Genomic DNA, 27,049 nt, shown 5'->3' with positions numbered 1-27,049 from the left:
AATCACAACCTTTGGATTACGAGTCTGACTCTCTAACCATTAGGCCACGACTTCCCCAAACCATCATTAACTAAGACAGAACTTGCGACCATAGTTGCTTTTGGGAAACGCACTCCTGATTAGATCAGACACCCAACCAGGGCCTAAGCAGGATTGCATTGTTGTGCCCCCCTCCCTTAAATATTATGGAAGTAAAAAAATAATAATAATAATAAATAAATAAATAGACACGCTAATAAAGAGACGCTGCTTGTATCGGTGTATATACGGTAGATAGATACTGGGGAAAATGAGTAACCACTAACCACTGCTTATTAGTATTGCTAAAGGGACTCTTAGAAAGAGGAACTACACATGTGCGGCCGACAGTTGCATTCCGGAAGACGCACAACGGCGGACTCGCGCGTTCTGCGGAAGTGCAACATTTGTAACGTTTTGGAGGCTCAGTTCTGGAAACGGTGGGTTCTTTTTATTTTTAAATATACTCTTTATTTTAAATATTAAAGCAGACTAAAGGACCTATGGTTCACCTCATATATACAAAATATAGATAGCTCTCTGTTGCTCTAAATAAGCAGCTCTGTGTTTACTCTTCACATCATCATAAGCGGATTGATATGGGTCAGTGCACATCATTCTTTCTCATCATCAAAACTATCAAAATGATTTGGCTGAAAACATTGAGAACACATAACAGGCGCCAAATAAAGCGACGATTCGTATTGAACGCCCACAGGTCATTTATTTTCAGTGTGGTCTATTGGTTTCTTACTATTTTTAGCCCGTCTAACACACTTAGCCCATCTACATTGGTTGCCAGTTATAATCACCTTGTGACTAAATTTTCAATAAAATGTGTGTGTATATATATATATATATATATATATATATATATATATATATATATATATATATATATAATGTGTGTGTGTGTGTGTATATACACACACACACACACACACACACACACATATATATCTTTTAAATATAGTGTCTTTTGTGTCTGCAGAGCTCATGATTTTTTGCATTAAGTATCTCTGTCTTATCTTGGTTTCTGTAGATGAGCGGGGACTCAGACGGTAATAAAGAGTTCCATGAGCAGCTCCGTTTGCAGCAGCTGTATGAACAGAGGCGAGAGGGTGGAGAAGATCCACACACGTATGTCGACCCAGAAGACGGCACTGTGTACGACTGGGACCATGAAAAGAGAGCATGGTTTCCAAAGGTCTCTCCTTACCAAACAAAATACTACATTTACTCAATAATTCTGGTGTCATAACCCAGTCAGAGCTAATTCACAGTAAGATCTATATTAAAGTTCACTTGTTATTTGTTTCTTTTTAGGTAAATGATGATTTCATCGCAGCATATCAAGCTAACTATGGATTCAATGAGGAAGGGGCCCCTGATCCAAATGCTGCGGTTCCTGTCCTGACTGAATTTCTCCCTGGCAAACCAGAGGAGCCCAAGAAACCAGAAGAACACAAGAAGCTGGAGGAGAGCTCAAACCAGGAAAAAACTAAGGACGGAGCTCAGAAAGGAGAGAAAAGGAAAGCAGATCCAGGTTAGAAGTTATTCATTACCCTTTTTTTATACCAAGTATTGTAATAATATTAACAAATAAACATTGTGTGCTGTGTTTTACAGGATGGTTTGAAGTTGAAAAGGACAAAAACACCAATGTTTATGTGACCGGTAAATAATTTCTCCATTTTTAGATTACAGTAGATTACTATTTGTTTATCATTTTGATATGAAGTTGGTATCATGTTGTAAATACTAGTGTGATTCCCTCTAGTGGTCATTTCCGTTTTTTTAAGTAACATGGCAGGTTAAATAAGAGCTGACAATCCAAAGTTAGGCTCACAAAATGTATTTTAATGAATGTGTCTTTCTTCTAGGTCTTCCTCCAGACATAACTCCTGATGAGTTTGTGGAGGTCATGTCCAAATGGGGAATTATCATGCGTGATCCTGTCACAGAAGAGTATAAAATCAAGCTCTACAAGGACAAGCATGGAAACCAAAAAGGAGATGGACTTTGCTGCTACTTGAAGGTTGGTCATTGTAATTCTACGATCAAGTTTATTCATTTCTTGTGCTGTGCTGAAAATCTTGATTTGAATGAAATTGATTGATCGTAGGCCTCATTGATCTGTGCTTATGCATCTTAGTTGAATAAAAGAGCATTATATGTGTTTATTAAAAAAATGAGAGGCATAAGCTCAGAGGTCTACAATCAGTCAGCTCCAAAAAGAAATGTAAAATATGTGCTAATTGAAAGAAAAGACGTTCACTGCATAACGAGAAACTGACAGGCTGGCCACAAGTGTAACACAGTGACAAAAGTTGTTATACACTGCGTGAGCAAAGTCAGTAAATTTTAGTCCAATTTGATAACATTTAACTACCATTTTCAGGAAAAAGAAAACCCTCGCTGGGTCTAAATGACCAGAACACAACATGAAAGTCATAGATATTCTATATATATATTGTATATACATAAGTAAAATAAAAACACTTACTTTACATTCAATGATATATGTGACCCTGGACCACAAAAGCAGTCTTAAGTAGCACGGGTATATTTGTAGCAATAGCCAAAAATACATAGTATGGGTCAAAATTATCGATTTTTCTTTTATGCCAAAAATCATTAGGACATTAATAAAGATCATGTTCCATGAAGATATTTTGTAAATTTCCTACTGTAAATATATCAAAACTTATTTTTTGATTAGTAATATGCATTGCTAAGAACTTCATTTGGACAACTTTAAGGCGATTTTTCTCAATATTTAGATTTTTATGCACCCTCAGATTCCAGATTTTCAAATAGTTGTATCTCGACCAAATATTGTCCTATCATAACAGACCATACATCAATGGAAAGCTTATTTATTCAGCTTTGCGATTATTTATAAATTTAAATTTCGAAAAATTTACCCTTATGACTGGTTTTGTGGTCCAGGGTCACATTTTACTATTATTTATATAATATTAAAATATTTATTCATATTTTGAATTAGATTTTTATGTCCATTTAAAAATTGTTCATTTTAGTCATTTTATTATGCTTGCTTTTGTTGTTTTTATTTGTATGTAAAATATATACATACATATAGTCGTGGCCAAAATTATCAGCACCCTTGGTGAATATGATCAAAGAAGGCTGTGAAAATTAATCTGCATTGTTAATCCTTTTGATATTTTATTTAAAAAAATTCACAAAAATCTAACCTTTCATTGGATAATAAGAATTTAAAATGGGAGGAAATATCATTATGAAATGTTTTTCTCTAATACACATTGGCCACAATTAACGGCACCCTTTTATTCAATACTTTTTGAAACCTCCATTTGCCAGTTTAACAGCTCTAAATTTTCTCCTATAATGCCTGATGAGGTTAGAGAACACCTGACAAGAGATCAGAGACCATTCCTTCATCCAGAATCACTCCAGATCCGTCAGATTCAAAGCACCATGACTGACTTCTTCTCTTCAGTTCACCTCACTCATTTTCTACAGGGTTCAGGTCAGAGGACTGGAATGGCCATAGCAGAAGCTTGGTTTTGTGCTCAGTGACCCATTTTTGTGTTGTTTTTGAGGTTTATGTTTGGATTAATTTACGGTTGGAAGATCCAAACATGGCCCACTATAAGATTTCTAACAGAGTCAGTCACTTGTTGATTTTTTTTTTTATCTGTTGACATTTGATAGAATCAGTGATGCCATGTGTCTAAACAAGATGTCCAGGACCTCCAGCAGAAATATAGGCCCACGACATTAAAAATACAGCAGTATATTTCATTGTACACATGGGGTACTTTTTATCCCGTGTTCACCAAACCCATCTTGAGTGTTTGCTGCTAAAAAGCTCATTTTTTTTTAGTTTCATCTGACAATACAAGCCAGTCCCATTTGAAGTTCCGGTCGTGTCTAACAACTGAATATGCTGGAGATACTTTTCTTGAAACCCTCGCAAACAACATGTGGTGATGTAGGTGCTGTTTGATCTTTTTTTTTTTTTTTTTTTTTTTTTTTTTTTTTTTTAAACGTTTTCTGATCCCGAGACTCAGCTATTTTCTGCAGTTCTCCAGCTGTGGTCCTTGGAGAGTCTTTAGCCACTTAAACTCTTTTTCTCATCGTGCATTAGGACGATATAGACACACGTCCTCTTCCAGGCAGTTTTGGAATATTTTATGTTGATTGATGGTGGAAATGGAAATTTTCGCTGCTCTAGCTCTTTTCTTAAAGCCACTTCACTAATTTGTGAAGCTCAATTATCTTTTACTACACATCAGAAATATATTATTTTGTTTTTCTCATTGTGATGGTTGATTAAGGGAATTTGGACTGTTTCCCCTCCTATTTATGTTTCTGTGAAACAGGAAGCCATGGCTGGATAATTTCATGTTCATAATCACCCTGGAGTGCTCAAAACTGTGAATATGAATGGGAATATACTTCAGAGATATTTTTCTCATAAGAATTTCTCTATACTATGCATCCTGATAAAGTTCCCTTGGCTTTTGGAATTAAAATAGCCCCACATCATCACATAGCCTTCACCATACCTAGAGATTGGCATGGTTTTATTTCAGTTAGCCTAATAGCTGGTTTGATTTGCATTAAGAGATGATCTTATGGAAAGTACTCCATGCCAATCTCTAGGTATGGTGAAGGCTATGTGATGATGTGGGGCTATTTGAAATCCAAAGGCCAAGGGAACTTTATCAGGACGCATAGTATCCTGGATCCATGAAGTAACTGGCCTTTAAAAATAAAAATCTGCCTGCCTCTATGGGAATTTAACATAGGGGTGCCCAGACTTATGCACCCTGTATTTTAAGGAAGAACATTTATTTATTTACGATACATTATTCATTCACAAAAAAATTGGTGTCCTTAAAAGTTGGATTTTTCCTATTTTTTTTTTTATTAAGGCATTAAGTTCAATTTCCAAAAGATGATTTTTTATTTCTCTTTTTAGTCAACTTTAGCATGGGTGTCTAAACTTATGCATAGCACTGTATATATATATATATGAGAGAGAGAGATATACATACACACACACACACATTTCTATTTAGCTTTATTTTTAATTTTAGTAATTTGGTACTTCAAAGTAAACCTATTTCAGTTAGTTGCATTTTTTTTTCTGCTGTAGTTTAAATTTACAAGCACTTTAACACTGTTTACATGTGTGTTTCTATAATTTGTTGACAAATGTTTTTATTATTTTATAATTCCTTGCAGAAAGAGTCTGTAGCTCTTGCCGTGCGGCTTTTGGACGAGACAGAGATTCGGGGCTACCAGCTGCATGTAGAGGCAGCGCAATTCGAGCTCAAAGGACAATATGATGCCAGCAAGAAGAAGAAAAAGAACAAAGAATACCGTAAAAAGCTCCAGCAGCAACAAAAGTAAGAACTTGTTCAGACTCACTCCTGCGGCTCTATATATTTGATTTGGACGCATTGTGCAACAATGCTCTGCCTAATCAGCATATTTTTTGTGTTGCTGTAGCTATGACTGATATTTTTGTAATTTATGATTAACAGGCAGCTGGACTGGAGGCCGGAGAAAGCTGGGGAAGCTCGAAAAAGGCATGAAAAAGTCATCATCATCCAAAACATGTTTCATCCCAGTGACTTTGAGGTAAGAGTTAATCACAAAACATGCTGACACACCCATAAACACACTGGAACATACTACAGATGTTAAGATTAGAACATTTTGTTGGCAACACTTGACACCTTTTTTATGCAGAAGGCATTCAGTGTATTCTGAGAGAGCTTCTGTCAAATATCTTTTGCTGCAGCTGAAACTAGACCTACAGAATTTCTTTTTAAAGCCTTGTACTGGTATTCATGATGTATGAAGTTAATTACAGTAATGCTCTTGATTAGCTACAGTTTAGAGCTACGCCATTGTTTAGTTTCTCTGTAGCAGCGATGAACATCTCACAGCTGGTCTGTCTGCATTCCTGAAGTAGGTGCAACCTAAAGGGTCAGATGAGCAGAATGCAGGTGTGGATCTGCAGTTCACGCATCGTCATGATTTCTTTGACTATTAATTGTGTTTAATCAATGAGACTGATACTTAAATTACTAAATTTAAGTATCTAACTAAAGGCTGGAATACACTACACGACTTTTAAAATCTGAACAGATTGGATAGAATCAAAGTCAGAAGCTAAAAAATCGGAAACTAAAAAATTATAAATGAAATGCATACACGCTAACTGTCAAATGATTGGAGTCAGTAAGGTTTATTTTTACGAAGTTGATATTTTAAATTGTTAAACTCAACTCGGCAATTAAATGCTTTTTCTATGCATCAAAGAATTTGAGAAAATGTTTACGGTTTCAGCAACAATATGAAGCAGCACAACTGTTTTAAGAATTGGTAATAAGAGATGTTTTTTGAGCAGTAAATCAGCTTAATAGAATGATTTCTGACAGATCATGTGACACTAAAGACTTGTATAATGATTCAAATTGTAATATTTCACAATGTTACTGTTTTTATTGCATTTACTATATTTTTGATCAAATAAATGCAGCCTTGGTGAGTCTTATAACTTTAAAAACCTTACCAGTCCTTTAAACAGTAATGTACACTGCCAATGAAACCTTTGGCTACACCTAATTCTTCTGTATGTTAGATTAATAGCAAATGGAAGTATTGAAATTGACCACAAATATTAAACTAACCCTATCCATATTATATTACAGCTTCTTCAAATTTAGATTTAGATTTCAACTCTGGACATAAAAAAAAATCAGTCCAACCTCGTCCATTTCAATTTATTAAATAATTTATGTATTTTTTTACGTGTAGTACCAGTTTATACACCATTTATATTTGTCAACAAAGTTAATTTCAGTCGTTTAATCATAAGCCTTTAAATATGTTTTTTGGGTCAAACTTTATTTTAAGGTCCGATTCTTGCTACTAACAAATCATAAACTACGATTTTTTGTCTCAAACGCCTAATCTGATGCTTATTAATAGTTAGTAAGGTAGTTGTTAAGTTTAGGTATTGGGTTAAGATTAGGGATGTATAATATGGTCATGCAGAAAATATGCTTTTATAAGCACTAATAAACATTCAATATGTTAATAATAGGCATATTAATAAGCAGCTAGTTAATAGTCAGAATTGGTCGCTATACTAAAGTGTTACCATTTCCATACAATTTTTTTTAATGAGCAATATAAATAAAGTCAAATGTGTTCATACTTTTGATTGACAATGTGTTAAAGAGCTGCACACCCTATGTCTCATGTAGGAGGATCCTTTGGTTCTGAATGAGTACAGAGATGATCTACGGACAGAATGTGAGAAATTTGGGCAAGTGAAGAAGGTCATCATCTTTGATGTAAGTTCTCTCCTGTCCACATATTATTATAATACAACTTCATTGTATTTAAAGTCAGCGACCATTCAAATGTCTCTCTCTGCCTGTCTTTCTAACACTGCTTTGCTTTTTCCATGGAAATCAGAGGCACCCTGATGGAGTGGCATCCGTGGCTTTTAAAGAACCTGAAGAGGCGGACATGTGTCAGACGGCTCTGAATGGACGCTGGTTTGGTGGGAGGAAACTATCAGCACAGCTGTGGGATGGTGTAACTGACTACCAGGTAAAATACTTGGCCTATTTAAAGCCATCATGATTTGCTGTTTGCAATCCATTTTACTTTCTTAGTCTGATATTTTCTGAATGAAACAAGATGTTTGAAGAGAGAAAATGTTGAGAGGGACATTAGTTTATCAATCAGGAATTGGCTGAATCATGTAAAGCGTGTGTTACTGTACATACAAAACCGAATGGGGGTTTGCCAAAACAGTCCCTAAATAGCTATTTGACTGTTTAACTCTATCCAGTAGTCTAAAGATGTCATCAGAAAAGGAAAATTATTTCATTTTGAGTAAACAAAGACATGCAAGACAGACACTCACAACAAAATGACTTCAAATTGATAATTTCTGTTGTCCTCTGCTTTTTTTTTCTTTGTCTAACATTTTGGCTCTGGTCACCCAGGTTGAGGAAACCTCACGAGAACGAGAAGAGAGACTAAAAGCCTGGGGTTCTTTTCTGGGTGACGAGAGAGCGTCTGCCGAAGCTAAAGCGGACCCTTCAAAAGCAGCTGAACAACAAAATTCCAGCACACAAGCAGCAGCAGAACCGACTCGACAGGAGGAACATGCAAACGAAAGCACCGCAAAACCACAGGAGGGGAAAGATGAGAAGGAGGATGAGGAAGGAGTAGCGTCGACCGATAGCAGTTTAGCAGGAAGTGATAATGAGGATGTGTAGATGTGGAGAGAAAAGAAGACTTGATTTAATGTCTCTTGCTAAAACATCTTCACACTAATATACAGTGATTCCTTTTAATTGTTTATTCCCATGACATGTCTGCATTTCACCATCTCAAAATATGGACAACAATTGATATTTGACTGTAAATCGTCATTTGTGTGATTCCACCCAAACCCCCCCCACCACCACACACACACGCACACACTTTTCTGCTAATGTGTGTCATTGAATCAATTTCAACATCTGTTAATAGTTTTATAGTAAAAAAACATTTTGTGACCTCGTCATTTGTTTCTTGCTTTCATGAAAAGATGTTTATTAGTAACGTCATTCACTAACAAGATCTTTGGTTTACATGGGAACAAAAAAATCCTGTAAAAGTGAAAAGTGTAGTTCCATGTAAGCCTAATGACAGCTGTGATTTTATCTGTTTGAGACCTTGTTCAACTCGCTCGGGTGCATTTTTCAGTGCACATGTAAAGAAGTGCACCTCCTGCATGTAGTATCGCATTCATTTTGTTTTAGTATGATCGGTGACTGGATGTTGGCTGGATTCAGTTTGGTAAGCAGTTTGGGGTTTTACATTTTTTTTTTTGTGAAAAAATTAAAGTCGTTTCAATTTGAGAAAAGGAGTGTTTGAAGTATAAGTAGGAACAGTACAACTTGTTTCCCTTTAGAAGTGTGGATTTAAAAAAAAATAATTACCTATTTTTTATGTTGTAAGTTTATTTCTAGAATTATTAAGAGCTTATTTCTATGAATTATAATTAATTTCGTTTTCCCCCTCAAGGATTTTGTATAGCCAGTTTGATAAGATTTTTCTTTTAAGCATTTTTGTTTGGTAAGGTTTAAATATTCTATCGAATAAATAATGTTTAAATATTAATTAACTGCACTGCCATCTCAAGCTATGTTCATAAATTGTAGTATACACTACTTATCTTTTTGGGGTGGGTTGGATTTGTTTAATGTTGCTGAGAGAAGTCTTTTATGCTCACCAAGGCTATGGGTATTGTGAAATACAATACAATATAAAATAAGCGTTTTCAAAATGTAGATTAGTCCTGTGAATTTTCAGCAGTCATTTCTCAAATCTGCAGTGTCACTTCAGAAATTATTATAATATACAGATTTGGTGCTTAAGAAACATTGTTATTAATGTTGAAAACAGTTGTGCTGCTTAATATGTGTGAAAAGCAACATTTTTACAGTTTAACATTACAATCCTTGTACTCAAGGTTGTGAAATTACAAATGCTTGGAAAAAATGAAAGCTAATATTTATATACATGTAGTTGTTTAGTGTCTTGCAGATAATCATTGTATTCTGGTTAATGTTGTACGATACATAAGATAAAGTGTTAATAAGAAATCTTTAATGTCCTTACAGAGTTCACTCCTTCAAAGAATTGTGTTATAGTGTTTCCTATTTTATTTATTTTTATGTATAGGATAGTAAATTGCTTTTCAGTGTAAAATATGAGCGAGAATAAAGACAAAATGTAAAAATTACCAATCTATGTTGTATTCCTAAATCAGGATGATGGCGGACAGAGTGTTAAAGTACTTAGAGGAGTGTAAAGATCCTCCACAGCTCTTTACATACTATCAAGGCGACATCAACTCTGCAGTGGATGAGCACTTCTTCCGTGCCCTAAATAAAGCAACCACACCAAAAGACCTCAGTACTAAAGCCAAGGACAGCAATAGGATTCCCAAATCTGGTGCGTTAATGTCTGTCTGTCGATCTGATCTGATCTGAATCTAATCTAATCTAATGCATTTCTTATCCCAGATGTTCCCTCGTCATCATGGGCTTCTTCTGGTCTGACATGGTCTAAGTCCACACACTCATCCGGCTCCTCAAAGCTGGCCCAGTTGGCAACCATGGAACCTCCACCTCTATCCCAGGGAGTTATTGTGAATCCTTCAGCACGGTCATCCTCCTCGTCCCTCTGGCCATGTCCACCCAGACAAGGCACAGCCTTCGAACTGCCTCAAACACTCTACCAACAGCCCATGGCTGCTGAGAGCAGTGCCAACTCTTACCTGAACATGTTACAAATGGATCGGCCAACAGGGGGCATCATGATCTCGCCCTTCTCAAAATCAGAAACCAGACCAGAGTGGAATTCTGGGACGGCCTTTAAGGATGGAAGCAGGATCGGCCTAGATTCAGGTACTTATGCCATTGCTACTAACTTTGCACACAAATGTATTTAATGCAGGTGCACAGGAAATCAATTGTTCAGTAAAGAGTCAGCTAGTAATTAACACAAACCAAGAAAAGGTGATCAGGCTATTATCCTGAAGGGGTTTGAAACGAGAGAGCGTTGAGTTTGCGGTGTGATACGGGAGATATGTAAAGTTAATGATCTGAAAAACAGTATTGCCATTGACAACCGCTAAATGCTGCGATTGACCAATCAGAATCCAGTATTCCATAGAATTCTCGTACGAGGTGCTTTTCCGCAACAGTTTAAAAAAAAGTGTGTTCTATTTAATAGAAAGTCATCTATTTAAAGGGAAAGTTCACCCAAAAATGAAAATTCTGTCATCATTTACTCACCCACAAGTTGTTCCGAAGCTGTATGAGTTTCTTTTAGATTGATCATAAAAGAACATACTTTGAAGAATGTGGTTAACCAAATAGTTACTGGTCCCCATTGACTCCCATAGTAGAGAAAGAACTACTATGAAAATAGTAGAAAAAAAACTATAGAAGTCAATGGGGACCAAAAACTGTTTGGTTACCCATATTTTTCAAAATATCGTCTTCCGTGTTCAGCAGAAGTAAGGTTTGGAAAAACTTGAGGGCAGAGGTGGAAAGTCAAGGTTCAGAAAGTAAAAGTCTTTTGCTAATTAGGACAGTTTTTCTGTCAGGAGGTTGAACTAATAAGTGAAATCAGCTGGCTGAGTTCATGAGGGGAATAAACATATGGCAGGACTTTTACTTTCTGACCCCTGGACTTTCCACTTCTGCTTGAGGGTGAGTAAATTATGACAGAATTTGCATTTGTGGGTGAACTATCCCTTTAACTCAAGTAATAGTAAGTCATCCAGGTACGTTTTGTTTTATGAATACTGTGAAATGCGACATTCTATTCGTTTCAGATACACATTCTGTTTCACCTACATATAGTAGGGAAGTATGCATATTCGGAATGCTGACTTGCTTGCAGTGCATAAATGAAGTGTTTGGTTAGGTGCTGATAAATGATTTGTTTGTGATCATCTTGTGTTTTTCAGGTGTGCCTGTGACAGAAATCAGTAAGGATTTGTACTGGTATTGAAGAAGCAATTTCTGGCTCTATGACGAAAATATATTTTCAGCACAAGACTGTCTGTGTTTGCATTATTATATAAGTTTAAGAATGCTGTGTTTTTCGGACATCTGGAAGAGTGACTCAAACCATTATATTCATGGTGCTAGACATTCCTCTAAGATGAATGGCAGTTAACTGCTTGATTTAGCTGTGAGCATGTCCATAAGCTATCTTGTAGAAGGACATACGTGAGAATACCTGATTGGAAAGAGTTCACTTCTATTAGCTGTTTAATGGGTGAATGAGGAAGTAACGTCTATTTATATTGTTTGTAATACAATAATAGTTTTACCAAACTTTCTTTGTGTAGTATTCTGTGTTTTGAAATGTAATATTATTACTATATTACATTGTCAAAAAAATATATTCAATATTGTTGCTTTTTAAATTAAACTTTCTCTCTGAAAATGTCCTCATACCTTGAGGGATGAAAAAACCCTTCATCAACAAGTGTGCTGACTCTCTAGATCAGGTTATACAGAAGGCCAAGTAAAGCTGATGCAATGGTGAAAGTGAACTGACATTAGCATACCAAAAATAAATTTCTTTGAAACTGTTCAAATGATATTGGACTTCATCTTTACAAACCTGTTTGCAAAGAGTGCTTTACACATTTTCCCTCAAGCAGTGGTGTATTTTTCTGCCACAAGCCCTCACTTTTGATGTATGCGTATGACAAAACAGCTAAAGGCTTTGCACAATGACGAGTTTCTTCAATTATTTTCAAGAATAGTATACAGTTGTCTATTTTCAGTTTGAATAGACAGGTGACCCTTTTTTAAATAAATCCTACATGAAAATGGTCCTTTTGTACATACTTTACACATCTAGGCATTTGATTTTCAGCAGGTTTGCAGTTATAAATTTGAATCTTTCTTTTTGGTTTTCATTTATACTTCATATTAATTTACTTTTTAGAATTTTTATTTCACTTCCTTGACTGTCTGTTGTTCATTGGTATGTTAGATTTAGCTTTCAGCTCGTTTAATTCAGATTTTTAAAGACAAAAATATAAAGAAAAAAGTCAATTGCATTCTGTATCTCATGCTCAAAGCATTGATTTGCATTAAAGGAAACATTTCTTTGAGGCTAAAGACTCAACAGTACGTCAAGACTGCCCACACATCTCTGTAAGCTAACGTCACGTGCCTCTGTTTAAAAGTTCAGAAGTGGGAGACGGTGTCTGCTGAGCAACGGTGCCAAAGGGGGATTCGTCTCCCACTCAGTCATTTAGAAATATATGAGATCCCCACACCACAGGTATCCTCCTACATGCTTAGCTTCAACAGCACTCTCCACTGTGCATGTATTCAGGGGATGTGGGCTATGAACATGCACGTGAGGATGGCTTTTCACTCTTTCTTATTCCCACATTTCAACAAAACAGTTTTTACTGCTTATAACACTTTGAGAGACTCATAAGGAGAAGAAAGTCACAGGCTGCCCACAAACATTAAAGGGGCATAGCTATGCACAGAGAGCCACTAAATGCAACTTCTGCTGATTTTCTAAAAATTAGAGCAAAATGATAAATAATTTATGTTAGGTCAGCATATTAATAGCTTCATATGTACTGAGAAACATACTAGATAGACTCAAGTTGTCCTGTGTCCTGTACAAATAAATAAACATTATTTTTTAAATAAATATAAATTAATATTTTTATTTTTATTACAGTTACAGTTTGCTAATTCATAATGTTAACATTTTATTAAACGGATATTTAATTATTAAATCATTAGACCATATAAGAGGTTGTTTTATGGCAGGTTCTGTTGTGACAACTTACCCCATATAGATTGACAAGGCATTTTATCACAAAATATCAGTGTTCAGTGAATTTTTCCCAGGCGTTAATTGTGGAAATATTTAATTGCTTTTTTTTTTTAACTACTATTCAGAAATTAAATTAAAATCAATAAGAAAAACACACCAGTGTGACATGGCTTGAGAATGAGAAATCTTTAAGAACTGGAGGCTTTTTAAATCTCTTGGTTTCAATCAGTACGTCATAACCCCAACTCACTGACTGCTGCGTGTTCTTTCGTCATGTGCTTTTCTCTTTCCCATCTTCCTCTCACATCCCTAGAGTGTATTTGTGAATGAGAAGATGAGTTTTGAGATGTTCCCAGAGCATTTACCCTAGTTCAATAAAGATTTAAATGAAAGCTAAATTAAAAGATCTTTTCATTCAGTTAAACTGTTAGCAGTTATCTCAAGCATATTACAAGAAACGTCTGTCTGAGCTCAGTTTGTAATTTTTTAGTGATTAAAATAAGCATTAAATGACTTTCTTAACCAATTTTACTTATGTAATTTGACGTCACTTGAAGTCTGAGTGAAACAGGATATGCAGTGTGCAAGCCAGAATGCAATTATAACTATACACAGGAACTTGGAATAAGAAAGTAAATACAGGGTCAGTTTTATGGTTGACTGAATAATGTAGAATGCACTTCTCATTTGTAGGAGTACATTATACTGGACCAGATGGTAAACTTGTCATTTCAGCAAGCTCACTGTTCGATTATTGATGCCTTGGCACATTTTAACTTCTTTCCCATCTGCCCTAATTTTCCTGCTCTCTTGTGAAGTAAATAAATCAGGTTGATGCCAAAACACAAGGACAACAGGGGCACATTGAGTCTAAATCTGTTATGTGTGACATTCAGCAATCTGAGGAACAACCATGAGAAACACAATACTCACTTTGTTGCAGTTATTTAATTGCTGAAATACAGATTGAAGAAACAGGCAATGTGGATTGTGAAAACGTTAACACTAAAAGGAAGAACCAAATGGAAGGGTGCCCAAATGTTACATTAATTTTACTGTAATATATTTTCAAACTGTTTAATTCAGCATACAACCAGTGCAGTTCAAATAGTTTTCATCAAAAGAATGGACTTTGAAGCCATATATTTCCAATCACCAATGTCTGAAACCTCTATAGATGTGTAAGACATTCTCATATGTCAGTTTTTATTAATAGTTCCTCAGTAGACAGATATCAAAAGACCCTCCACCTCATTAAATGGTGTATGGGTATTGTGGCAAGCCATTTTAATTTTAATTCATTTAACTAACTACTTTTACATTACTAATTTTTATTGTTTTTAAATAAAATATAGTATTGATTAATATCTATTTTAGTTTCACTGGCTTAAATTAAATATTCCAATAGTTACTAGTATCTTACCAGTATACATGGGTGTAGAATACGTGTGGGGCATGTCCCACCACTTTTAATAGAATGTAGATTCGTCCCCCGCACTTTCATTCACATAGAGGTTTTCAAAGGGCCAGCGTGAATAAATCTAGATTTAAATTCAAAAAGAAAAGATGACCAATGCCTGACCTGGCATTTTATTCATATCCAAAATGAGGAGATGTGAACATTACAGAGCACTGAACACTCTCATGCTGTGACTGTTTCATTCATACTCGAAGCCGGAGGGTGCTCTTGTGCAGAAAGTCCAAAACAGACCATAAGTAATAACTCATGACATGCCGAATCGAGCTATTGCTGTGGCTAAACTGAGTAAAAAACTTGAAGACACTACATGCACAATTGTGACTATATGGATTAAATGTGTTCTTCAAGTCATCTCCAAGTAATGAACAAAGTATCTGAATAATGCAGTTCTTGACATAGCATTTATTACAGTAGCCTATAGAAACTATAAAATGTTTTTTGCATTATTCTGTGATAAAAAATTTTTTTTTTTTTTAAAGTGTAGTATATGAACAAATAATAAAATTGCTAACAGGAAAATATTGAAAACATATTACAGAATACAAATTATTGGTAATTGTCCAGGAGTGTATTTGATTTCTTAGCCAATTAAAATAAATAAATCCTGAGAAAAAAGATATTACCTTTGACATTTCTGTCCCCTCACTTCTGAAATGATGGCTACCCCTCGGCGAGTATATATTACAAGTAGAGTAAGCATTACACAATGACTGGAGATTTTAATAGATTACATTTTCGATTTGTTTCTCGGCAAACCCTATATGCCTTCAGAACACTTGGAATATGGAATGAGTTGCATGGGATAATTTCATGTTTCTAAAAAGATTAAAAAAGTTCACAATTTATTAAATGGACAAGTGTAAGCATTTATTTTTAATATTATTTTGTGATCTGAAAAAAAGCTAGCCTAATATGGCTTTAGAACAGCATCAGGTTGACTAATTACTGTTTGTGAAGGGATAAATAAACTATAAACTGTGATAGTGAGTGAGCAAGTAAAATAAGGGTTAGGCGTAATCAGGGGCGGACTATGCATTATCATGGGTCATGTTTTGTCATGGTTAAGGAAAATTAACCATGGTATTATTAGGCCTATGGTAAAAGTAACCATGTTTTTGGTGGATTGATTACTATTTGTATAAGCAGAGTTTTACTACAAATACCATGGTGAAACTATATTGTGTAGCAAAACCATTGTTAATTTGTGGTTACCATGGTTTAACTATAGTAACCATGGTTTTTGGTTTTATTTTTAGTAAAACCATGGTTTATTTTCCTAAGGGTTGTGTTGTTGTCTGCCATAATTCCCCCTAAACCCCGTTATAAGACGATGTGAATATTTTTCTGCTATATTCCTTCTCTTTACAATAGTAATTATGTCCTTTTGTTAAGTTTGCAGTAATTGACTGCTACTGCTAACATTTGCTAACAGTTAAATGTTTAACTAAGTAAACAAAGATAAAACTACTGTAGTCTATTTACAGATATAACTGTCCTGCACTTGAAGCCCTGAAGAGGTCAGTTTTGCCTCTCTGCTCCACCTGGGCGCTTGCACTCCATTCTCGAGTCTCGCATCCTTTTGGCAGCCAAGCGCGCACGAGGCGAATCGCGTTGCCAATCAAGACTACTGACTATTCATGATTTATTTGTGTTTTATTATTGAATGGCAAATTCGGAAATAATCACTTTAGTACATTCGGCAGGCAACAAAAACAAAAACAATTATTTTAAAATAATAATATAGCCTAATTAATAATAATAAAAATGTAGATAAATATAGGCCTAGGGCAGCGGGCCAAATTCTCCCGGTGCTCCTGATGGCCAGTCCACCCCTGGGCATAATAGTTATTGTGTTGGGGCCCCTTACCTGGAATCTGCTTAGGTCCCCCAAATCACTAAGTCCGCCCTGGTCATATGTAATGTTAGAATGGCTCTTTTATTGTTCAATTGCAAATACTAAACAATATTGACCATTCAAAACGAAATTGAACTTAAAAAAAGCCTAGTCACTACTGAATTTTTACTAATAATAAATACAACGCAACAGTGATATATATATATATTCATTTTAATACATGTTAAATCATTTTAATACATGTTAAAGTGGCTTGCCATAGTATGTAAATAAGCGTCTGTTAAGTTGTGAGAGGCGTTCATGCTGATTGAAGACGGGGAGGGTCGCGTTCAGATGAGGTGGGGGCGATAATGAACCGGATCTCTGGGTCTGTATTAAACAACCTGAGTCCAACTAACTTTATCTTTCTTCAGCTTCTGCGTTACAGCGTACTTGTGTGCTCTTTTCAGCCTACTATGGTTACTGTCCGCTATTTTATGTTCCTCAGAGAGTCCTCAGAGAACGGCAGCCAGCTGGACACACTGACTCCTGTAGATCTGCCTGGATTCAGTCGCACGGGATTCACTGTAGTAGCAGTGTGTTTGGGAATAATCTTCGTTTTCGGTTTCCTAAATAACTTTCTTGTTCTTTTGGTCTTCGCCCGCTTTCATGTCCTGAGGACTCCGATCAACTTAATATTACTGAACATCAGTGTGAGCGACATGCTCGTTTGTATCTTTGGTACACCTTTAAGCTTCGCCGCGTCTGTGTGCGGCCGGTGGCTGACGGGAGTTCATGGCTGCAGGTGGTACGGCTTTGCCAACGCACTGTTCGGTAAGATTACCAAGTGATTAGCTTTAGCTGGACGTTATTATATAGAAAACATACAACGTTAACTGGTTGTGTCAATTTCAATAGTTGCTAACTTGGTTCACATGTCAGATTGATTCATTAGTTTCGGATTATTAAGTGTTTTTAATTAACTGAGAAGTAGGCTACAGTCATTCTTAAGAGCCGCTTGATAAGAGTGATATATGGCAAGCCGTTTTGACTTGTTCATTCACAGGATATGAATTCTTGATATCAGCAAGTAAATTTCTACTAGTAAAAAATATTATTCTTGATATCAAGAATTTATATCATGGTAATGGCAATAGGCAAGTCGTTTTGACTTTTATTCATTCGCAGGAAATTAATTCTTGATATCAACAATTACATTTTCACTAGTTAAAATGCTAATTCTTGATATCAAGAATTAAATTGTTGATATCTGTAATTGTATTTTCACTAGTTAAATGTCACCATAGGCTGCCATTCAAAATCAATTGTCGATATCAAGAATTAATTTCTTACTAGTTGAAATTACAATTTCACATATCAGAAATACAATTATTACTACTAAAAATGTCTATTCTTGATATCAACAATTCAATTGTTACTAGTGACAATGATCATTTCTGATATCATGAATGTGATTGTTACTAGTAAGAAAGCCATTTTAAAGTATCAGTAATTATATTGATATCAGAAATGCATTTTCAGATATAAGAAATAACAAATGTAACGTGTTGCAATACATTTACTGATATCAAGAATTAAAATTTCAACTAGTAACAACTGAATTCTTGATATCAAGATTTCACATTTTTACTAGTAACAAAATAATTGCAACCAAAATAATAAAATAATTGCAAAATAAAAAAATGCAACCAAAATGAAAAATAAAACACAATGCGTACAAAGTTTGAACGTTTTGCTGGATTTTTTTTATTTATTTTTTTATATTGTATTTAGACTACATGGATGAGTTGTCATACTGCGTGCCCAAATTCGTGCCGGCGTTTCTCTTTGTTTAAAGGCGGGTGCGGATTTTTATTTATTTAATTTTTTTACTGTACATTTTGATGTACTATAACACCGACACGTTTGATGAGCCAAGATATTTGCACTCTCTGCCCAATTCGGCTCGGATTTTCTTGACCATTGGGAGCAAACGTGATACACACTGTAATGTCCTAATACTTGCATTGTTTTAAATAACATGTTGTCCAGTTCTTGAAGTATCAGTGGACAAGATGAATGATAAAGTCTGTTGAACCTCTTGATGAACCTCTCATCTCTGTCTCAGCCATTTCAATGTTGCGTTAATGATACTGCAATGATACACTCTTCTGATAGTTAAGACTAGGTAGAGACTAGGCTTAGAAGATTCCTTATCCTGTTCCTAGTGGATAAAATTAATATCACAGCCTTCATCTTCCAGTTGAAACGGCTGATAGTTTAGAATTTGATTTTGGGTAGAAGGCAGAATTGAACCCGGGTCATCGCGTTAAAAAGCAACTGCTTCATGTTTTACTCTCTGCAGCCACAGAAAATAACAGCGTTCGAGAGTTTTTTTTGCAGTATTCTAACCCTACGACACGTTGGTAGGCGGAGTTATTTTAAGTAGCCTCTGCCTAAATGAAAACAAAATAATTATTAAAAATTATTGAGAAGGAATAAAAGTCAAAACGGCTTGCCATATGCCGTAGTCATTCGGTCGGGAATCGGACACCGCTAGCGATGTTGTTTTTGATTCGTGCGACAAACTTGCGATGCACGATTGCGATTCACTGAAAAAAACCGCTTCATACTCGTGATGAATGTGATTCACTGAAAAGGACCGCTTCATACTCGTGATGAACGTGATTCACTGAAAAGGACCGCTTCATACTCGTGATGAACGTGATTCACTGAAAAGAACCGCTTCATACTCGTGATGAACGTGATTCACTGAAAAGGACCGCTTCATACTCGTGATGAACGTGATTCACTGAAAAGGACCGCTTCATACTCGTGATGAACGTGATTCACTGAAAAGGACCGCTTCATACTCGTGATGAACGTGATTCACTGAAAAGGACCGCTTCATACTCGTGATGAACGTGATTCACTGAAAAGAACCGCTTCATACTCGTGATGAACGTGATTCACTGAAAAGAACCGCTTCATACTCGTGATGAACGTGATTCACTGAAAAGGACCGCTTCATACTCGTGATGAACGTGATTCACTGAAAAGGACCGCTTCATACTCGTGATGAACGTGATTCACTGAAAAGGACCGCTTCATACTCGTGATGAACGTGATTCACTGAAAAGAACCGCTTCATACTCGTGATGAACGTGATTCACTGAAAAGGACCGCTTCATACTCGTGATGAACGTGATTCACTGAAAAGGACCGCTTCATACTCGTGATGAACGTGATTCACTGAAAAGAACCGCTTCATACTCGTGATGAACGTGATTCACTGAAAAGGACCGCTTCATACTCGTGATGAATGTGATTCACTGAAAAGAACTGGCTCATAAGAGTCATTCGTTCTGGTTTCGGAGTAGTCTGCCCTACTCTGATGTTTTGATGCACACGCTTTATGTTTTTGAATCACTACCCCATTATTTTTTTGTTTTTACTAGCCAAGGTAAATTTAACACATCGATTCCTGTTTATATGACTAAACAATTTGTTTGGTTTCTTCGTGTGTTTGTTTGATTATTTCCATTCCAGGGAGATTAAGATATTCATAGAAAAAAACTCTTTAATCACAAAAACGTAGGCGAATTAAATCTTGGAGGAAATTCAATGAAAACATGTAGAAAGTTTCTCTAGATATAGTTAAGTGTGTGTTTAGCGTACAAATAGCTACTTAAATCCTGTCAAACAGTCATTTAACACCATAAGGTTTTTACATTAGACTAAGTAAAGTAATTTGCTATTACAATACAACAAACAACAATGAAATAAATTAGTTGATGAACATATAACTAATTTGTCTTTTTATCCAATATCAACAGGTATTGTTTCACTGGTATCCCTTGCTGTACTGTCATATGAGCGTTACAGCACCATTCTCTGCAGTTCAAAAGCAGATGTGTCTGACTATAGCAAGGCCTGGCTCTTCATCACAGGCTGCTGGCTGTACTCTCTCCTGTGGACAGTGCCACCACTCTTCGGCTGGAGCAGCTACGGTCCTGAGGGTCCTGGTACCACCTGTTCAGTTCAGTGGAACCAGCACACCCCGGAAACAAGATCTTACGTCATCTGCCTCTTTGTCTTTTGTCTGCTGCTGCCTCTTCTTCTGATGGTCTATTGCTATGGGAAGATCCTCATTGCCATTCATGGGGTGAGGGAAGAGCGAAAGAGTAAAAGGTTAAAAGTGAGAGAGAATGGGAGTGGAAGCAATGATTTTGATAAAGAGCTCTCTTCTAGTAAGACTCATCGATCTTTCTAGCCAAACGTTTGTTCACCATAAATTAAGCATTTCTCATGCCGCTGTCTGGAGCCAAAGTCCTTCGCACACTCATTGTCATCATTATTTATGGCTACTGTGAATTATATACACTGCTGGATCTGTTTTAGTATGTAAATGCGCAAATAATTGTAGTTCCTTCTCAACAAATGCAAAAAAAAAAAAAAAAAGAATATTTAAACACCCTATGCCACCCAAGATTTAATATTATCCTGATCAGAACAGATTTGGAGAAATTTAGCATTACATTTTTTTTTCTTGCAAACATGCAGCTTTTAGCTTCACAAGATGGCTGGAGTTGTGTGCATTATTGTGATGTTTTTATCTGCTATTTGGACTCCCATTCACTGCAGAGGATACATTGGTGAGCAAGTGATGTAATGCTTTTTTTTTCTTATCTGTTCTGATAACGAAACAAACTCATTTATATCTTGGATGACCTGAGGGTGAGTACATTTTCAGCAAATTTTAGTTTTTGGTTAAACTGTTCCTTTAAATTCTCTGATAACACTTATAAGGTCCAATTAGTTAATATTAGTTAATGCATTGATTAACATTAATTAAAAATGAGCAATACATTTGTTACAGTATATTTATTAATCTTTGTTAATGTTATTAATAAAAATACTGTTCATTATTAGTTCATGTTAACTAATGTAGTTAACTAATATGTGACCCTGGACCACAAAACCCGTCATAAATCACACGGGTATATTTGTAGCAATAGCCAACAATACATTGTATGGGTCAAAATTATCAATTTTTCTTTTATGCCAAAAATCATCAGGATATTAAGTAAAGATCATGTTCCATGAAGACATTTTGTAAATTTCCTACTGTAAAAATATCAAAGCTTAATTTTCGATTTGTAATATACATTGCTAAGAACTTCATTTGGACAACTAAAGGTGATTTTCTCAGTATTTTGATTATTTTGCACTCTCAGATTCCAGATATTCAAATAGTTGTATCTCAGTCAAATATTGTCCTGTTATTTTTGTGGTCCAGGGTCACATATTAACAAATGGAACCTAATTGTAAAAAAAATCTATTGCAGTTCTCTCCTAATCTAGTTACAGTTCAAACATTCTGATACATAAACATCATGCGGTGTTTCAAACCTTGTCACTGTTATTCTTTTGAAAAGCAAACCTCAAAGCGTGTCTCCTCATCTCACAGGTTGCTAAGATCAATCAGACAGCTGCACAGAGGAGGGAAACGCACGTGCTGGTGATGGTGGTTACCATGGTGTCCTGTTACCTACTCTGTTGGATGCCGTATGGGGTCATGGCATTGCTTGGCACATTCAGCGCTGGTATTGTCAGCCCTACAGCCAGCGTTGTATCATCCATACTAGCAAAGAGCAGCACTGTTCTGAACCCCATCATCTACATTCTGTTCAATAATCAGGTATGTGCTTCTCATCGGCGTATTTGTATCCAAATTATTCTTATAGACCAGTGTTACCATCAAATCTGGATTCACTGCCAGTTTTACAGGTGCTTTATAGCTTTAGTAAGATGTGGACCAGAACCTCCAGCCCATCTCACCCTTCACACAGAAGAAGGTGGTGCTCAACAGGACTGCATCCCTATGGGGTCATATGGTGCTACTTCTCCACCTGACACCCCAGACAAGTTTGGGTCCCAGAGGGCTTCAGTACAAAGAGGTAATAGGACTTTGGTGCTTGTGGTGCATTGTACTTCACAAAAACCCGGGATATGAAAGTTCCATCCATGCAAAACCATATTTAGAGGGACAGGAAATTGCATTGTGTGCAGTGTGTGTGTTATTAAGAAAGATAGTAGTACATTAGTGCAATGCATATATTATTATTTAATGTGTTTAATATTTTTTGCAAATTGCAAATATTGCATGTAATTATTGCCACCGGGTGTCAGTATTTGTTCAAATGTGAAACAATGAAACTTGGGCTTGGCAGCATCTCAAGTTCATGCCTACAGTGTGCACAGAAGTGAAAAATAGAAGTATTATGATGTTTCAGTCATATTATATGAGTCGGTCACCTGAACCCTTTTACCTGGTTAACACGTAACTATAAACCAAAATATTTCATTAGGGATTTTTTTTCTTACAGAGTTCAACAGAGCATTTTAAATTGGCAAATGGATTTAATAAATGTAAAAGTTAGAATTTTTGCATTTTATGTTCTATTCCGTCCAATGATATATTACTTTAAATAACTGCAATAATTTTGAGTAGTAATGGAGTAAGCAAACGGTTTCCTTTTTTGTTGTCACTTATCATCCACTTCTAATTGTTTTTTTTTTATTATTTTGATTTCTGTATAACACTTCCTAAAATCATAATAGTCAATGCAGATGTACCAAACAAGACATAAATATTTTGCAAATCCATATCAACAAATGGCTAAATCCATCAAAGTAGTAATTAATATACAATGTGACTTTTTGGATAATGGCCTCTTGAAAAAAAGAAAATAAATATTTGGTTACGTGCTCTTTACCTTTGAATTCTGTTAAAGTGCAATATGGCATGACCTAAGAGATTTCAGAGAACCACAAAAGAGGAATTGTACAGGCTCATTAGTCATGGAAAAGGTTACAAGAGAATGTCTGAAGACTTGGGGCTCCATCAGTCCCCATTGAAGAAGATTGATTACAAATAGAAGAAATGCAGCACCAGTGATACCTTGGCTGTCCTTCAAAAGGTCAGTGTAAGGACATGTCAAAGGATCCTTCAACAAATGACAAAGTACCCAAGAGAGAAATCTATGGATCTGCAAGGATAGTGAATAAAATATCATCGTTCCAATTTTACAGCACATTGTCTGGAAGTTTGTGATATGAAACCTTTAAAGAAAAGTGGGTCATGGAACATGTTTGTTCTTAAACAAAGGAATAAATCACCATCAGAGTGCATCCAAACTGTGAAAAATCCATATATTACAATAGTCAGGTCAGAGTCCTGACCTCAGTCTCATTGAAATGCTGTGGCATGATTTCTATTCAAGGCCATTTGAGGCATCCCAAAAATATGCAAGATATCCCAAAATATTTATGAAACATCTTGTGCAGAGGAATGGACTGAAATATCTCCTGTGCAGATCTGATGAGCAGATATAGGACTTACTTGACAGCGCTTGGGGTACCAAAAGTTACTAAATATAAGTAATATTCACATAAAGCATTTGTGGCACTGAAAAATGTTGTTAAATGACAGAACTGAATTATTATTGACTTAGATAGAAGCTATCAGAGCACATGCTGAGAGCCTGCTGACATAAATCAAGATCATTTCAAAAGGTTGAATCTTTTTTTTTAACTGTTCGTCAGGATAGATGGTGCAGGTTCTATGATTAGCCTTGGCTGATTAAGTTCACAGGAAATATGCGAGGAATGCTTTCATTAATAGCGCTCCTTGTTCTCATCACAGAATGACTGGCTCTGAAATTGGCCTGTACCTGACAGAGATAGAGCTGCATATGTACGTAGATCACACTCTCTAATGAGCCAGCAAACCAGTCGATGAGAAAAGAGCTTCAGCTCTGAGAATGGCATGTTGATATAAAAAATCCATCTGAGTTGACAAGGTTTGGTATGCAACAGCTGTAAAAAAAAAAAATCATTACATGATATGCTGAGTAGTTTATCAAATTAATCACAATTATTCATAATATTTGCTGTGAAAAAATGAAGTTAAGCCATGCATTAAATTATAGAGGCAGATGAATACACATCTTTTTTTATTTCTATAGGCTGGATTCATACTGAAAATATGAACAACACAAAAATTGGCTGACCATCCAGTGATCCCAGGTTTTTCCTTTTAATATATCATAATGCAATCAGTGTATATGCCATAATTAAATCTATAATGTGAGTGATCTGTGTATTATATCAAATCCTATTCTCTGTATTCATCTCTGAAGTTCATTATACCATCACAAATCTCGTAGCAAGGCAAAGGTTCATATGCATGATTACCAATAGACATTAATTTGGTCTGTCATGTCAGATAATCTATGTCAGTATAGGCCTATTTCAATCTCAGCAGTGGTAAACATGGCTTCAGCCGAAAGGTAATGCATTGTCCTATAATACTTACAAACCATAATCCTGTGGTTTAATGAGGTTTCTCTAAAAACTCGGCTATTGCACTCTTCCTTTGTATTCAGTTCAGCTGCTTTCCTTTTGGTTTCATGTTCACTCTGTTCCCATTTCGTTGGAATGGCATCATCAAATTGAACGGCATCATCAAGCTGTCATTTATGTTTTTGCTCTAAAGATCAGTCTTATCCTTGAACTCTGTTTACTGATCGATCAGGTGAAATGAGTGCTAAAACCAAACACATACGCACGTCAGCGCTCAAACCATGAGCTGAGCACAGTCTGAGAAATCTATAAATCACTGACAGTATGGATGTGTTTGTGGAAGATCCTGTGATATTACACAAACCTACGCAGTAAAAAGTGTTGTATATGTGAATTATGTATGCATGTGTTTGTGGTATATATGATTATATAATAATACCATTTGTTTTGAATTGAATAAACTACATCATACACTATGCAATTTTATTTGAAAACTGTCAACTCAAATCTACAGACTGGCTACAAATTTAGGCAACTAGCACTGACTCGTCCATATTGTAAATCAGGCCACAAATCTGGGCAAAAGGCTTTTAGTGCCTTTAGGTATTCAAGGGCAAAACTCCAAAGATTCTGAGTGAGTGAGTCTATATTAAACCTAACTCGTGAGCTATCTTGAGAGTTTTGTGAATCATTTTGACCGACTTATTAGAGTCGTTTGTTCACAAATCAGACATTGTGTGATTATCTGTTTGACTAAACACTATTTGGACATAGAGTTTTCCAGACTTTTAATATTTTAAATAATTGTTACAAAATATTTTTTTGTCATATTTTCGCGGACATTTACAAGTTTGAGACTGGTTTGTGAATCATTTTGACTGACTCATGAAGAACCAGTTCATAAGAGTCATTTGTTCCTGATTCAGACATATAGCACTTGGTTCTGGAAGTACCCACGTGCACTGCGTGAGATTATCCAAGTTTTCCAGACTGTTCAAATTTTAAAAATATTTGTGCAAATTATTTTGTCATAAGGGTTGTCAAAAGTACAGGTGTCGGTACCAGTTTTGAAAATGTGATGATACCATCATTTCCCGTGGAAATTTGAGCGCAGTTGAGCCTCTGATTGTAGCGTTTGAGAGCCGTGTCTATATGGAAGCATAAGGGCAGCAAAATTAATTTTGAAATGTAGCATGCAAAATGACAATGCAATATGTAAAATGGCAATGTAGTTCTGTATTTAAATTTACATTTACCAACAGGTGTGTTCGACTTGAAGCGGCGCTGCGCAGAATGATCAGTGTATGACATCACAGTACTGCTAGAGCCATAAAGAGAGCAAATAGATCCTTGCGGCACTTTGATGTCATACACTGATCATTCTACGCAGCGCCGCTTCAAGTCGAACACGCCTATTTTCTACACTAGTTTTAATATGTAAATTAAAAACATATTTTAACGCTTTATAAGTTGCAAAATTAAAATGAAATTGCATTACCCAAATTGTTTAGATATGTGATATTTACACTCCTGCAGTCCATTGTATAAAACAAAACATATATGTCAGCGATGAAACCGCTCAGCAAGTGAACGAGCAATATGCTTTAGTCTAAACTGTAATGACCAGCGACAGTATTATAAATGAGAATGAAAATATGGAGACATTTTTTGATGGAGGCCTGCGCCCCAGTATAGCCTACTTATGAAGGCTAGAAACGTCCCTGGCATTTACATTTTTTCGAGCTTTCATTCACCTGCAGCTGTGCCTCCATAAAACAAAAAACTCTGGCGATGCCAGTCGGTGGGATGGGGGCTGGACTACATTGAGCTGTCTAACAGCATATGTGCATGATTGTATATGCGCGTATGTATAAACCCCTATGGATTCCGAGAGTAAGCCAAGCTTTTAAAACATGCATAAAACCAACCCACAAACAACA

At 35.9% G+C, this 27,049-nt stretch overlaps 3 protein-coding genes across 4 annotated transcripts; all 3 read left to right on the top strand.

The window, feature by feature from the left end:
* Positions 1-373: 373 nt before the first annotated feature.
* LOC306863909 (17S U2 SnRNP complex component HTATSF1-like) lies at positions 374-8,606 on the top strand. The gene is made up of 10 exons (XM_079407503.1): positions 374-458; positions 1,061-1,225; positions 1,345-1,564; positions 1,648-1,695; positions 1,902-2,056; positions 5,260-5,423; positions 5,562-5,658; positions 7,296-7,385; positions 7,510-7,647; positions 8,049-8,606. Exons 2-10 carry the CDS (start codon positions 1,061-1,063, stop codon positions 8,322-8,324), a joined length of 1,353 nt encoding a protein of 450 aa, XP_079263629.1. The 5' UTR covers positions 374-458; the 3' UTR covers positions 8,325-8,606.
* A 225-nt stretch (positions 8,607-8,831) lies between these two features.
* Positions 8,832-12,740, top strand: LOC306863910 (uncharacterized protein). Its single transcript, XM_079407504.1, has 4 exons — positions 8,832-8,889; positions 9,866-10,050; positions 10,122-10,505; positions 11,576-12,740. The coding sequence occupies exons 2-4, from the start codon at positions 9,867-9,869 to the stop codon at positions 11,617-11,619; spliced, it is 612 nt and encodes a 203-aa protein (XP_079263630.1). The 5' UTR covers positions 8,832-8,889; position 9,866; the 3' UTR covers positions 11,620-12,740.
* A 4,271-nt stretch (positions 12,741-17,011) lies between these two features.
* LOC306863772 (pinopsin-like) lies at positions 17,012-25,584 on the top strand. 2 transcript variants are annotated; one of them, XM_079407327.1, is made up of 4 exons: positions 17,012-17,576; positions 20,579-20,907; positions 22,213-22,443; positions 22,533-25,584. In XM_079407327.1, exons 1-4 carry the CDS (start codon positions 17,114-17,116, stop codon positions 22,656-22,658), a joined length of 1,149 nt encoding a protein of 382 aa, XP_079263453.1. In that variant the 5' UTR covers positions 17,012-17,113; the 3' UTR covers positions 22,659-25,584. The 2 variants fall into 2 exon arrangements, with proteins under 2 accessions (XP_079263453.1, XP_079263452.1); XM_079407326.1 differs by having other exon boundaries at positions 17,101-17,576; positions 22,525-23,518.
* The last annotated feature ends 1,465 nt before the right edge of the window (positions 25,585-27,049 follow it).

This window comes from Barbus barbus (genome assembly GCF_936440315.1).
Source record: "Barbus barbus genome assembly, chromosome: 45".
Taxonomy (NCBI): domain Eukaryota; kingdom Metazoa; phylum Chordata; class Actinopteri; order Cypriniformes; family Cyprinidae; genus Barbus; species Barbus barbus.
The sequence above is the reverse complement of the archived record's forward strand: the minus strand, read 5'-3'. Positions and strand labels throughout refer to the sequence as shown.

What these genes read in the sequence shown, in the direction of transcription:
- LOC306863909 (XM_079407503.1), top strand. Translation starts at nt 1,061, where the DNA reads ATGAGCGGGGACTCAGACGGTAATAAAGAGTTCCATGAGCAGCTCCGT. An exon ending in AGAGAGCATGGTTTCCAAAG is followed by an intron (nt 1,226 to 1,344) that starts GTCTCTCCTTAC and finishes GTTTCTTTTTAG; the next exon opens with GTAAATGATGATTTCATCGC. An exon ending in CACCAATGTTTATGTGACCG is followed by an intron (nt 1,696 to 1,901) that starts GTAAATAATTTC and finishes TCTTTCTTCTAG; the next exon opens with GTCTTCCTCCAGACATAACT.
- LOC306863910 (XM_079407504.1), top strand. Translation starts at nt 9,867, where the DNA reads ATGATGGCGGACAGAGTGTTAAAGTACTTAGAGGAGTGTAAAGATCCT. An exon ending in CAATAGGATTCCCAAATCTG is followed by an intron (nt 10,051 to 10,121) that starts GTGCGTTAATGT and finishes TTCTTATCCCAG; the next exon opens with ATGTTCCCTCGTCATCATGG. An exon ending in CAGGATCGGCCTAGATTCAG is followed by an intron (nt 10,506 to 11,575) that starts GTACTTATGCCA and finishes TGTGTTTTTCAG; the next exon opens with GTGTGCCTGTGACAGAAATC.
- LOC306863772 (XM_079407326.1), top strand. Translation starts at nt 17,114, where the DNA reads ATGAACCGGATCTCTGGGTCTGTATTAAACAACCTGAGTCCAACTAAC. An exon ending in TCCTCATTGCCATTCATGGG is followed by an intron (nt 20,908 to 22,212) that starts GTGAGGGAAGAG and finishes CTCATCTCACAG; the next exon opens with GTTGCTAAGATCAATCAGAC. An exon ending in ACATTCTGTTCAATAATCAG is followed by an intron (nt 22,444 to 22,524) that starts GTATGTGCTTCT and finishes ATTCACTGCCAG; the next exon opens with TTTTACAGGTGCTTTATAGC.